Raw genomic sequence first — 13,862 nt, 5'->3', positions numbered from 1 at the left:
TGAGGATTAACCATAATCTGATAATCAGATGGGAATTAGGGCGTCTTTGAATATTTAGTCTTCTTTTAGCAATATGAATAACAGCTAAGGCTTTTAAGCACTTTAAGATGCTAAACTCATTTATACGTTTACACCCTGATCCTTCTCTTTACTGTCAGCATCCATCTTTTAGACAATGACAAAATACCTCCGATAGAAAGATGTTGCACTTTTGTTAATCACCTATAAATTCAATTTTGATTAAAAAAAAAAAAAGGAACAGATAAAATACTAACGTATTCGTCTTATTACATTTTATTCAGTTTCTGAAAGATAGCGGAGCCTGGAATATAATTTGCACAACATAAAATGTGAACTGTTTTCTTTTAAAAATATCAGAAACTCTACTGCCCCCTAGTGCCTAATTTTAGGCATTTCATTAAACCCATATTCTCCTTGCCAAATACCCTTCCACATGCTGATCTCAGAATCATCCTCTTCAGTTTTCCGTGGCAAATGTGAAGCTCAGAGAGGAAGTACAGTTATTAGAATGTGACAGCATAGTGCATCTTGACCAGCGCATGCTATTTCAAAGTTCTCCGGTAATCCAGCAACGTTTGGAATTTTCCAAGAAGGACAGCTGTCCACTCCAAGTCTGACAAACTTACAGTCTTTGAGCGCTTAACATACTTTGCACGTCTTATGAGAAGGCGCATAATCCACTCAACATTCACTTATCAAAGCTCCAAACTGTGGACCACACGTGTAATAAATCTACATTCTGACATGCTCCTCGTCTTCCTCTTTTTCAGTCTCTGTCGGTGCGTATACCTCACGATGGGAAGAATCCATACAGCGCGTGCTGTAATGCACCTAATAATGAGTTATTCATACATGCATCATGGTGGCTGCTGTGACACTGAGGCACAATATGAAGCTGAGAGTGTCACGAGTCAAAATTCCTGATTCACCTTCCTTTTCGCACCAGTCTGCATTTGAACTTGAAGAAAAAATGAGCGGCTCGTGACTGGCAGTTACATATTTGCATATTCAAAGAGAGGCCGGACAGTATTCAGTGGTTCTACCGGTGTCTTATTTGGCTATTTCAAAAGTTCTGCAGTTTTTGAGGTCATAAGGTGAAAGATAAAGAGTATGTTGAAAGAGTGCTACACTGCACATTTACACTTTTTTTTTTTTCTTGGGATGTACGGGACTCTCTGGGACTGCCTCTTGCAAAAGAAGCGTGTTCCATCTTATTTCCAGAGTTACTGACTGTCAATCATCTGCTGAAAGTCAGTAATCAGGCCTTTGAAGTCGATCCGTTTTTCAGGTGTCGCCTCCCAGCATCTCCTCATCAGACTGTACAACTGTCAAAACACGAAAGATTACAATCAGACACAAGCCCTTGAGCGCAGCCCATACCTGCTGTTTAATCATCTAACCCTGCACTATCATAAAACAAATGTGTGATTCTGCAATTCATAAAGCAGGAAATATCCTATGGCAGGATTTTCCAACCAAGGTATGGCTGCAAGGGGTTTTGTAAAATTGCAAAATGTTAATATCCGAAATGTTTATGCCAAATAAAGTGAAATATGCATACTAATACTAATTTAACAAATTAAAAATATTTAAAGTAAACTGTTTACTTGAAAACATATTCATTTAAATAAAAAATGTATACTTCATGTAAATAGATGAGTTAAATAATATTTTTATTAAAAGTAAAAAACAACACCGAATTAACACATACTTTATGTAAATAAATGAAATGTAAGAATTATGTTTGCTCAAAGATAAAAGGCTCATTGTCAGTTACTGCAAAAGATTAGTTTGACTGTTTGTAAAACAGTCTTGACAGTTAAAAACACTTTGAGATCTAATGGACGTCTATGGGGAAACGGTTGCTCCTAAGACTTCTGTTGCATATGTGGGTGTGAACTGACTTCCATAGAATTCTCTATCATTATTTAAGATCTGAAGTTACTTTAAGTTATCATACTAATATGATCTGTAATATACACTACCATTCAAAAGTCTGAGGTCAGTAATAATTTTTTTTTTTTTAGATCGGAGCTCAAGTCGATTTTTTTTATTTAAAAAACACAATAAAACAGTGAAACATTACAATTTAAAAAGACTCTTTTCAGTGTTAACATATTTAAAATGTAATTGCTATCCTGTGATGGCAAAGTTACATTTTCAGCAGCCCTGACTCCAGTGTCAACGTCAGTTTTAGAAATCATTTTAATATGCCGATTTGCTGCTCAAGAAACATTATCAATGTTTAAAACGGTTGTACTGCTTAATATTTTTGCAGAAGCAGTAATAATTTTTTTATTATTATTAATAGAAAGCTCAAAAGAACAGCATTTATTTGAAATAAAAATATTTTAAATGTATTTACTGTTACTTTTGATTAATTTAATGTATCCTTGCTAAATTAAAGAATTAAGTTCTTTCCAAAATAATTAAATGAATATAAATACCCAGCATTTTGTTTTAGTGAAGCTATATATTACCCTGTCTGAGCAGCCGTCTGGTTTTGGAAGTCTCTTTCCCTCCTCCAGGACTTTGACCAGTCGAGTAACAGTCATCTGGCCGTGTGTTGGACCAATCATCTTAAGGAACACCTGTGGGGGTGAAGCAAAGTCAGGTCACTGGCCTAATTCAGGTATTAAACGTTCATCCATGTCTCCTCTAGTAAACCCAACTTTAACCCTTTGGTGCTTTCAGTGGGTGAGAAAGCATTGCATTGTGCATCTGCTTTGTGTACAATGTGAAAATCTGACAAGTCCCTCAATAACAATGTTTCCCCAAAGTGGCACACAGAAAAAAAGTGGAGACTGGTGTGCAGACGTCTACCGCGGCTGTTGGGTAAGACATCTGCCACTGTGGGCACAGACTGGCACCATCTGTCATGTTCTCAGAGAGAGACTCACCAGCACCTCCTAAACAAGAGCTTCTTTCAGCCTACAGAAATGAACATGGGCTTTCTAAGAAAATGCTAGAAGTGCTCAGTTTTGCTTCACAATAAATCTGTATTACCCTCCTGCTGCTTAAAATCAAACACTGAATTAGAAACGCAATCACAATAAAATACTTGCATGAGGAAATATTTACATAACACATTTGCATAAAAATAATTACATACGTCTGTCAAATGCAGCTGTGATATTTTGTGATATTTATTTGAATCATCTTGTACTTTTATTTTCTGTATACCTTATTTTCTTTCAATTTTTTACTACTTTTTATTATATTTATAACTGTTTTATCATTACTATTTTTAAAAAAAATTGTTTATAGCACTTTGAATTACAACGGTGGATGAAATGTGCTGAATAAATTTGCTTGCCTGCTGACAGAAAGCTCCACTGTTATTATGATAAAATATTTCATTTGAAACCAGGGTTATTATAGTTACTATATATATATATATATATATATATATATATATATATATATATATATATATATATATATATAACAAACCGAAATAATAACTAATAAAAACTATAAACATATTTAAACATATCTAAAGCTAAAACTTTAAAATTAACATGAAAGCAGAAAATATAAAAATTAAATCCAATTCAAAATATTAAAAACTATAATAGTATCTCATTGGTAAATAACACTGTTTGATACCCAGTCAAGAAAATGAAGATTCTAAATTGAGAAACAAATTAAAGAAGAATTCCATTTATTATTTTCAGGTTTCAAAAGGGCGTTCATATGCGAATTACATCACCAAAGTGGAGACTTAAAGCGAGTATGCAATGGCTTTGGAGTGTTTGGGACAGGGCTAAAAACATCTGACTGGTCACTTACCGACATTGGGCTGCATGAGGTGTCACAGTATGTGAGCAGCTCATACATGGTCACTCCAAAAGACCAGACATCAGACGCCCTGTAGAATTTGCAGTGGATCAGGCACTCTGGAGCATACCTGGGAAAATGAGGAAAAGAATCATTACAAAGTGGATTTCCCAAGGGAATTTTACAATTACATGAATACAATTATGGATGATGATACATGACATCACCAACGCATATGGCTCATATTAGATTTAATGGAGATCTAGTTTAATGTACTTGGTCACTGTTGTATAGCAGGACCTCTTATGAGAGATTCTTACCAGAACACTGGACTGTCCAAATCGTCTTTCACAGTGTAATAACCCTCATTATCCTTAATGCTTTTGGTCAGGCCGAAGTCTCCAATTTTTACCGTGCTTTCATTCTCCACCAGAACATTCCGGGCCGCCAGGTCTCTGTGGATGTAGTTGCGAGAGCCCAAGTAGTCCATGCCCTGGAGTTAGAGGTCAGAAAACAGCAGGATTGAGCATAATGTTACAGCCATGTCTGCATTTCAAACACAACATATGGGCTCAGAAACCCAGAGCATGAGAACACAAAGGATCACTGTAAGCAGCTGTTGTTATTGTTGGTCTCGGAGTACAAGACCATAAAGACAACAAACAAGCAGAACATAAATAAGCAATGTGGAAAGTATATGTATGTGTATATATAAGAAATAAACACTTTTATTCAGTAAGGACACATTACAATGATCAAAAAGGACAGTAAAGACTTACAATGTTAGAAAAAATTTCAAATAAATGCTGTTCTTCTGCACTTTCTATTCATCATGGTAATGTATCACGGTTTGCACAAAAATATTAAAAGAAAAACTGTTTTTAACATTAAAAAAACAATATGCGTCGAGCATCTAATCAGCATATTAGAATATATTACATGAAAATGTTTAATTTTATTTAAATAATTTTCAATTGTAAAAAGATTTCACAATAATCCCTTTTTTATTGTATTGTAAAATCTTACCAAACCCAATAACTCACAATTTGATTGTAACTGAAACTGCAGCAAATTACACACAATCTAGCTCTATTAGTTTTTATTATACTACAGAGTATTTCCACATCACACTATCACTCACTATATCACTGCATTAAGCCAAATAAAATTGATTTGATCAGATGGCATGTATTTTGAATTAAAGTGAATGTTACAGGCCTTTACTTTAAAATATTTTTTTTTAAATATGTGACCATGGACCACAAAACCAGTCATAAGGGTACATTTTTTTTAATAAATAAACTTTCAATTAATGCTTGGTTTGTTAGGACAATATTTGGCCGAGATACATCTATTTTAAAAATTTGGAATCTGTGGGTGCAAAAAAATCAAATATTGAGAAAATGGCCTTTAAAGTTGTCCATATGAATTCCTTAGCAATGCATATTACTAATGATAATACATTTTTTGTATATTTATGGTAGAAAATTTACAAAATATCTTCATCGACACTGATCTTTACTTAATATCCTAATGATTTTTGGCATAAAAGAAAAATCGATCATTTTGATCCATACAATGTATTTTGGCTATTGCTACAAATTGACCCGTGCTACTTATGACTGGTTTTGTCACATATGTCTTTTTTCGTCAGTCGCATTGTTTTTTTGTTTTAAAGAACATGAATGAATAGAATAGAGCATTTTTATTTTTTGCTCTTATGTGAATAGTCCTTTTCTTTGTGATTATTTCTGGCTTTTAATTTCATTACATGTTTGTTTCAGTGTGTCTGTGTGTGTTTTAGGGGTAAAAATGCCGAAAATAGTCACAATTTTAGACAACTTGTGAAGCATCATAACCCATTCAAATATGATGTTACCTGGCAGATCTGCACAGCATAGTTGAGCAGGGTTTTAAGGTCTATGTGTGCTTTGTTTCTTGGGAGGTATTCCTTCAGACTGCCTGCCGGCAAAAACTCCATGATGAGCTTAATGGATCTCCCACCAAAACAAAAACATGGAAAGATTCACTCGACCAACTCGTGCATTTGGTATCAAAAGCCATTACAGTGTTATATTATTCATGGTGTTCAGAATCGTGGTTTACCCTCTTCATGGCAGATGCCCTTATATTTGACAATGTTCTCGTGGTAAAGTTCTCTCAGAATGTGAATCTCACGCCACAGGTTACTGCTCTGCTCTTCTCGGTTTTCCGGCTTTAGAGACTTCACGGCCACCAGCTCTCCGGTCCGATCTCCCCGCGGGTCATACCTGCACAGCTCCACCTTTCCAAAGTGACCCTGAAAACACAAGGATGAACTTCAGTCCTACCAGGAGCTGGTCGCTGAAACTATAAGCAGTCTGTCCTTGATGAGTTTAAAGACAAAACACACACACACACACACACACACAGTGTAAATACCTCTCCAAGGTCTCTGATCTTCTTGAGGAACCTCTTCTCAAACACTGTAGGGTCCACCTCTAGCATGGGAACAGGCTGAATGGACGGGTCTAGAGAGAAAACATTAAAGAGGACATTTAATGGAAAATTTAATAACCTACAACAGAACTAAACACACATTCAGTATTTTTAGCATGATGAATGTAGTGCTTGGTACTAACCACAAGAGGTCAGTATGAAGAATAAGGAAGGAAATAAATGTATTATTTTGGTTCCAACAGTTAATATTTTAAATAACTAATCAAGTGTTTGTCTCTGTCATCTGTATAACCTGACTTCTTTTCCTTACTCTGTTTCTCCACCATGTCAATGTCTCTGACAATGGCTCTGAAGAAGAGTCTCTGGTGAGGGTCGTAGGTCATACAGTGCGTCATGAGTTTGGCCAGCTCCTCACAGTCAGGGGTGGCCAACTGACACTGGGCTGCGTAAAACCTCTCCTTCTGCTCACAGAGAAGACCAACAAGAAAATTGCAGAATTTTTCAGCACAGAAAGGATCATGCTAAGACATACATGTACCTAGCAGAGCATGTGTATGCGTTACCTCTGTGAGCTTTTTGTCTTTGAGAGGTATCTCTCCGTTGTAACAGATCTCCCACAGAGTTGTCCCAAAGCCCCACTTATCCGCTGCAATGCTCAGATTAGCCGTGTCCTGTACACACTCAGGAGCAATCCAAGGAATCCTGTCCACACACTCTGCAGACACACACCAAGAACACAGTCATGCATGAACAACATGCTAGATTGGATTGTTTTAAATCAATATAAAACTAACACTCAAACAACCAAGCTGGGTTTTACTGGGTAAACAATCCTCATTTTAGGGGGTTTCCACAACCATTTCCTTATTCAAACACACACTGTAGTTTCAACAATCATCTTTACTGTTATCGAGCTTTTATGTCTTTTAAAAGGGCATTTCATCTAACACATGATCTCTCTGCAATGCTTTCTTGTATGCCGCATTTCCCTCTCTGTGCCCCTTTCATTCATCTGAGAAGCACACACACCACCACGCCAAAACAAAACACACAACCAGTCTTTCCTGTAACAGTCCCTGACATACAGCAAACAAAGAGCTTTTCTGGTCTCTGAAAGTGCTTCAGGGAGCTGAGCTGGATCTTGGCCAACAAAATTCCTGTCAGTTATTTTTTCCGAGCAGTCCATTTTCGCAGTGCAATAGAGCCCTACTATCAGATACACTGCACTGACTCAGATGCATTTATCCTAGATAGACACTTGACATTTTACCCATACAACTCTTTCTATATACAATATTATTATAATGCACATATGGTATATTTAAATTAATATTTATTACATTTAAGTTCATTTATTTTACATTATCTATTAATATTTTTAAAATATTTATTTATTGCATCAAAAGCTGATGAAATAAACCTGTCGTAATGCCAACATAAGAGTTGTTATTTAAATGTTATTTCTCTGTAAAGGCCTTTTTTAAAAATTCCTTTATAACTGTTAATGTGTTAACATGCTATTAAGGCAGTCATAACCTGACTAAATGTTTATAGTGTGTTAATAAAGTGGTCATAATGAATCTCTCACCTTCTCTGCTAAGGACAGTAATGGGTATGCCGGGGTCACTAAGCTTGATGAAGGGACCTCCCTCTCCAACCAGACCATCTCGAGCCACCAGAATGTTCTTACTGCACACATATCCATGAACCAGCTTCTTATCCTCCTACAGGATACACGGAACAGTCACATTATTCACTTATTATAATAATTTTTATTGATATGCTACACTATGTTGCTTAACAGTTCAAATAAAAATAAATGTGAACATATGAATACATAAAAAAACTGTAATATGGTGAAATAATATACAAATTTAAAATACTGTTTTCTATTTCAATATATTTTGTAAATGTCATTTATTCCTGTGATGGCAAAGCTGAATTTTCAGCAGCCATTAATCCAGTCTTCAATGCTGATTTGGTGCTCAAGAAAACAGGATGCAATTTGATGTGTATAAATTTCAAAACAACAGCATTTTTTTAATAGAAATCTTTTGTAAAATTATAAATGTCATTACTATCACATTTGATCAATCTAGATCAAAAAGAATTTACTTAAAAAATAAAATCTTATTGACAAAGGTAGGATTAGTGCAAATTTATACTATCAATCATTTTTTGTTTTTCCAGTCATAAACACTTATAAGAATATTGGTATAGGATCAGGATTTCAATACGGTGCATCCCCACATACCAACTTTATTTTTAAGACCGGTAAGGCAAGGTTTTGTGCATTTGTTTTTGTTTCTTTACCAGATAGCTGAGGGCACTAGCCAACTGTTTGGCAACCTGGAACTTCCATGCAGTGCTGAGAGGCGTGCTCTGTCTGCGCATGAACAGATCCAGAGGACCATACTGAACAAACTCCTCCACCATGATATCTACAGACGGAGAAGGGAGAGAGAGGCAAATGGTATTTTATGCAAATAACCACCGTTATCAAATGTTCTTCCTCTCTGACACACAAACACTGTTCATACTCATTTATGCAAATTCTTTTTTTGCAAACACGCAGACACACCTATCGCGTGCACATAGGTGGTTATCCTCAGAGTATTTAGGTTTGTTGCTCAATGGACCAGGCAGTGTAGTTTGCAATTAAATAACTAACCTGCAGGCATTGCTCAACAATTTAATGGAGTTCTGTGTTTGGTAGCAGCTTCCTCCTCAGAAAAATAGCATTTATGAAACATTTACATGCCACAGAAGTATAATGCAAAAATTGTATCCTGTTAGACTCAGTTCTATATTCTCATTTAACACTACATTCTTGTTGGAAAAACAATGATTTACTGTTTGATTTCTCTGTGATTTTCAAGCAACAAGGAAATGTTTTAACATTTTACTCTTGCAAATATAACACTGCCAGTGTGCCAGATCTACACGCTCAGGCAGAGAATGACAGTGTTTTGTTTGTAAATAAATAAATTACTTTTGCACCAGTGACTATGATTGCTGGTTGCAATTCAACAAGCAGAATAAAAAGAACGACCCATTTCTGACACTTATCATGCAAAACTTCAACAGAACAGAATTAAAAAGAACCAAAAGTTCTAGTTCTAAAACCTTGAGTAGTCTGATGTGTGTCATCCTCTGTCTGGAAACAGATGTCAGAAAGGTTAGGTCACTTCCAGAATATTAATTTTCCATAAAGTTTACTCACCCCTAGTGCATCCAAGATGTTCAGGTGTTTCTTTCTTCAGTCCCAAAGAAATTAAGGTTTTGAGAAAAACATGGATTTTTTTTTTTTTAAGAAAATGATGGATTGTTTGGCTAGATAAGACCCCTATTCCTCGGCTGGGATCGCATAGAGACCTTTGAAGCTACATTGAAACTGCAATTCGGACCTTCAACCTGTTGGCCACAACTAAAGTCCATCATATAGAAAAAAATCCTGGAATGTTTTCCTCAAAAACCTTCATTTCTTTGCGACTTTAGAAAGAAAGACATGAACATCTTGGATGACATGGGGGTGAGTAAATTTTCAGGAAATTCTTATTCTGGAAGTGAACTAATCCTTTAAGGCTAGAATATACTAAAAAAAGTTTGCCCTTATTTGCAGTCTGGACAAGGTGACACTAGCTGCTGTAAGTCAGAGCCTGTCTACAGATTTAAATTAATAGACTCCATATAAAATCACATAGTGTATGATGGTCACAGACTCTACTATTTTTAGCTTCTGACTATGATTCCATCCAGTCAGAGGATATCAAATATGCTGAGCAGATCTTTAGCAACAAGTCAAAATGACGTCAAAGTCTGGTAGTGTGTGATCCTCAGTTGTTTAGTGTATGATGGCCAGTTTTTTCTCGGTAATTTACAAAGTCAGCAAGTGTATGGTACTTACTCTCCTGATGGCGAACACACACTCCGTAGAGCAGGGCGATGTGTTTATGAGAGATCTGACGCATCATGCTAGCCGTCTCAAAGAAAGCCTGAGAGAAGACAGAGAAACACATACTTTTAACAACCACACTGATGAAAGAATACCGGGAGTTGAGATAAAGTGGAAAATTCAATTTAAACCCCTCATGGTTCATTACATATGAAAATGACCACAATTAGGTTTCCATTGATTCATTAAGCAGAGGCTTTTATCCAAAGCAACTTACAAATGATGAAGACTGTCAGGAGATGGTAAAGTTACAACAGCTGAAATCAATAATTTTGTCTGCTAAACTTAATTTAATCCTAAATAGGCCATGTAATTCCACATGTGCGTCTTACCAGAGAGATATCTCGGTGTCCTGAGCCCAGCACTTTCAAGACCACTTTCACCTCCTGTGAGTATCCTCCCATGTCATCATCATCTTCAGTCTTTAGCTTTAGAATCCCAGCATAGATGTTGGTCCTGGTTCCACGTCCCAAATGCTCACCCTGAATAAGACCACAATGTCATGTAAAGGCGAAGCTAACATATCAGTAAGTAAACAGTCATTTAACAGACACTTTTATTTACATTTAGTGATTTATCAGATGCTTTCATCCAAAGCGACTTACAAACAAGGACAATGGAAACAATCAAAATCAGCAAGAGAGCAATGATATGCAAGTGCTATAACAAGTAGAATAGAAAAAGAATAGAGCAAGCATTTTTTTTTTTAAGAAAACAAGCAGTAAGTAAATGAATAGACTGCAAGTCTAAAAGGGGCACGTTTTTTTAAAGAAAATAATTCAAATAGAGAGTGCTAGAGTTAGAGGGTCAAATAAAAATGGAAGAAATGTGTTTTAGCTGATTCTTGAAGATGGCTAAGGACTTGGATTAAGTTGGGAAGGTCATTCCACCAGGAGGGAACATTTAATTTAAAAGTCTGTGGAAGTGATTTTGTGCCTCTTTGAGATGGCACAATAAAGCAACATTTACTTGCAGAACACAAGCTTCTAGAGGGCACATAAGTCTGAAGTAATGAATTTAGGTAAAGGGGTGCAGAGCCAGTGGTGGTTTTGTAGGCAAACATTAATGCCTTGAATTTTATACGAGCAGCTATTGGTAGCCAGTGCTAATTGATAAACAGAGGTGTGACGTGCATTGTTTACGGCTCATTAAAAATGTATCTTGCTGCTGCATTCTGAATTAATTGTAAAGGTTTGATAGAACTGTCTGGAAGACCTGCCAAGAGAACTCTGCAATAGTCCAGCCTGGAAAGAAAAGGAGCTTGAACAAGGAGTTGTGAAGCATGTTCAGAAAGAAAGGGCCTGATCTTCTTGATGTTGAATAAAGCAAATCTGCAGGACCAGGCAGTTTTAGCAATGTGGTCTGAGAAAGTCTGCTGATCATCAATCATATCTCCAAGATTTCTGGCTGTTTTGTGCCTAACTGGATGGTGAAATTGTGATGAAACGATGTATTTGATGGAACCACAAGCAGTTCTGTCTTGGCAAGGTTGAGTTGAATGTGATGGTACTTCATCCAGCAAGAAATGTCTGTTAGACAAGCTGAGATGCGAACAGCTATTGTCGGATCATCAGGATGGAATGAGATGTAGAGTTGAGTTTCATCAGCATAGCAGTGGTATGAAAAGCCATGTTTCTAAATGAGAGAACCTAATGATGCCATGTAGACAGAGAAGAGTAGTGGTCCAAGAACTGAGCCCTGAGGCACCCCAGTAGTTAGATGTCGCGACTTGGACACCTCACCTTTCCAAGATACCTTGAAGGACCTCTGAGAGGTAAGACTCAAACCACTGAAGTGCGGTTCCTGAAATGCCCTTTGCCAACAGGGTTGACAGGAGGATCTGGTGGTTAACCGTGTCAAAAGCAGCGGAGAGATCCAGCAAGATAAGTATGTACTTTTATTCATAGCATTCGATTTTTATCCGGTTTCAGGGAAAGACCCTCTACAGTAACCTGTAGTGAAACATATTGCTCAGAGTTTTCATTGTAAACACAGTTCACTTCGGATTGTAAGAACCAGATCCTTGCTGATGTAATGGTGTGAGTGATTCAAATCAAACCGGAGATTATAAAGAAAACATTTGTTACAACATAGACATATGTTCAAGTGTTTGGGCTTGGTAAGATTTCTTAAATAATTTTGAAAAAAGTATCTTATATTCACCAAGACTTAAGATTTATTTAAGCAAAAATACAGTAACAACAGTTATATTTTTAAATATTAGTACAATTTAAAATATTTTTTTAATTTTATATATATATATATATATATATATATATATATATATATATATATATATATATATATATAATATATATATATATATATATATATATTATATATATATATATATATATTATATTATATTATAAAATATAATATAAATATAATTTATTCCTGTGATGGAAAAGCAGAATTTCTTATTTTTCTTATTATTATCAATGTTGAAAAGTTTAAACCTGCCTTTTTTTTTTTAATCATAATTTATTTATTTCAACTTCACTTTTCATCAATTTTATTCTTGCTAAAAGTATTAATTTATTTAAAAAAAAATCTTACTGACCCCAGCTTTTTTAAATGTAATGTATAATAAATTATGTGTTATATGTCTAGATACTTTAATAAAAGTATAATTAAAAATTAAAACATTTATTCATGGCCAGTAATAAATATCTATTGCCAGTACATTTTCACTCACCACCTATGGAATTAATCTATACAGTAGATTTTCTGACAATATCTGTATTTAATTTTATTTCTTAATATCATGCCATGCAAAAGATAAGTCAACAGTACGTTTGTTTCAAAATCCATGAAAATGTCACCTGTACAATCTCCTCCTTAAGGATGCGGTCGAAACTCAGCTGGCTGACTTGAAGTTGTCTCTGTGGGGCGGGGTCTCGGTTTGTGGTCATCACTAATAGGTTGGAAATTTCTGAAGGACAAAAGAAAAGCATTTGTGATTGGAGGGCACCATATAAAAAAGTTGAGCCACTGGAGTGATTATCCAGGCATGTGTATTTTGAAAACATCTAAATACATGTGTTGGTGTGCAGACACAGTAACAACCCCCACCTAAACAGACAGCGGGGAAGAGGAAGCTGTGCAGTGACAGTGCGCAGTTCAACAAAACATGTCACTTGCAAAGTCAAAACAATGAGCATGTGTGGGACAATGTGTGCAGATATATTAAGTGTAATTTGTGTTTATGTAAATGTGTGTGTTGTGATGTTCATTTTGCAGCATCAGCTGGTCTTTTGTCTACTCGCTGACATCATCTGGATGCAGACCTACAAAGCTCTGTTTTTATGAGTGCAAGTAGGGTAAAAAGATTAAGAGATGTGAACAACGGAAACCCACATTTACTACATTTCCTGCCTGTCACTGATGCCTCAGCATGTACTTTTAGAGGAGCAGATGTAAACAAGACCTGATAGAGTCTCAAATGTGCAATAACTGGACGTTTTTCACAACCAAAACATTCCTGATGTTTGGTTTTACATTAGTATAGAGCTGTTGCATAATTGCTAATACTGACAGAACACACAAAGAAAATGTATTTTTAAAACCTCTGGATTCATATGTATCAATATACCAATAAATCTCAATGAACTGCAATATTTTCCAATAACATTTTAATACATGAAATTTTCTGTAAACATTTTTG

General features: G+C 35.7%; 1 protein-coding gene across 1 annotated transcript in view; it reads right to left on the bottom strand.

Annotated features, from left to right (window-relative positions):
- Positions 1–282: 282 nt before the first annotated feature.
- The window catches only part of LOC109103981 (tyrosine-protein kinase JAK1), a 36,630-nt gene continuing 23,050 nt past the window's right edge, over positions 283–13,862 (bottom strand). Inside the window, exons 11-24 of the mRNA XM_042758355.1 lie at positions 13,021–13,130; positions 10,528–10,677; positions 10,148–10,235; positions 8,554–8,681; positions 7,829–7,964; positions 6,804–6,955; positions 6,551–6,701; positions 6,223–6,311; positions 5,908–6,100; positions 5,681–5,805; positions 4,122–4,294; positions 3,814–3,931; positions 2,502–2,612; positions 283–1,346 (exon numbers count right to left, since the gene is read on the bottom strand). Coding sequence (XP_042614289.1) covers positions 1,245–1,346; positions 2,502–2,612; positions 3,814–3,931; positions 4,122–4,294; positions 5,681–5,805; positions 5,908–6,100; positions 6,223–6,311; positions 6,551–6,701; positions 6,804–6,955; positions 7,829–7,964; positions 8,554–8,681; positions 10,148–10,235; positions 10,528–10,677; positions 13,021–13,130 — 1,826 coding nt within the window. The 3' untranslated portion in view covers positions 283–1,244. The remainder of the gene's footprint in view (positions 1,347–2,501; positions 2,613–3,813; positions 3,932–4,121; positions 4,295–5,680; positions 5,806–5,907; positions 6,101–6,222; positions 6,312–6,550; positions 6,702–6,803; positions 6,956–7,828; positions 7,965–8,553; positions 8,682–10,147; positions 10,236–10,527; positions 10,678–13,020; positions 13,131–13,862) is intronic.

Source organism: Cyprinus carpio, chromosome A6, assembly GCF_018340385.1.
Source record: "Cyprinus carpio isolate SPL01 chromosome A6, ASM1834038v1, whole genome shotgun sequence".
In the NCBI taxonomy this organism is placed as follows: domain Eukaryota; kingdom Metazoa; phylum Chordata; class Actinopteri; order Cypriniformes; family Cyprinidae; genus Cyprinus; species Cyprinus carpio.
This window is presented reverse-complemented; position numbering and strand designations above follow the sequence as displayed.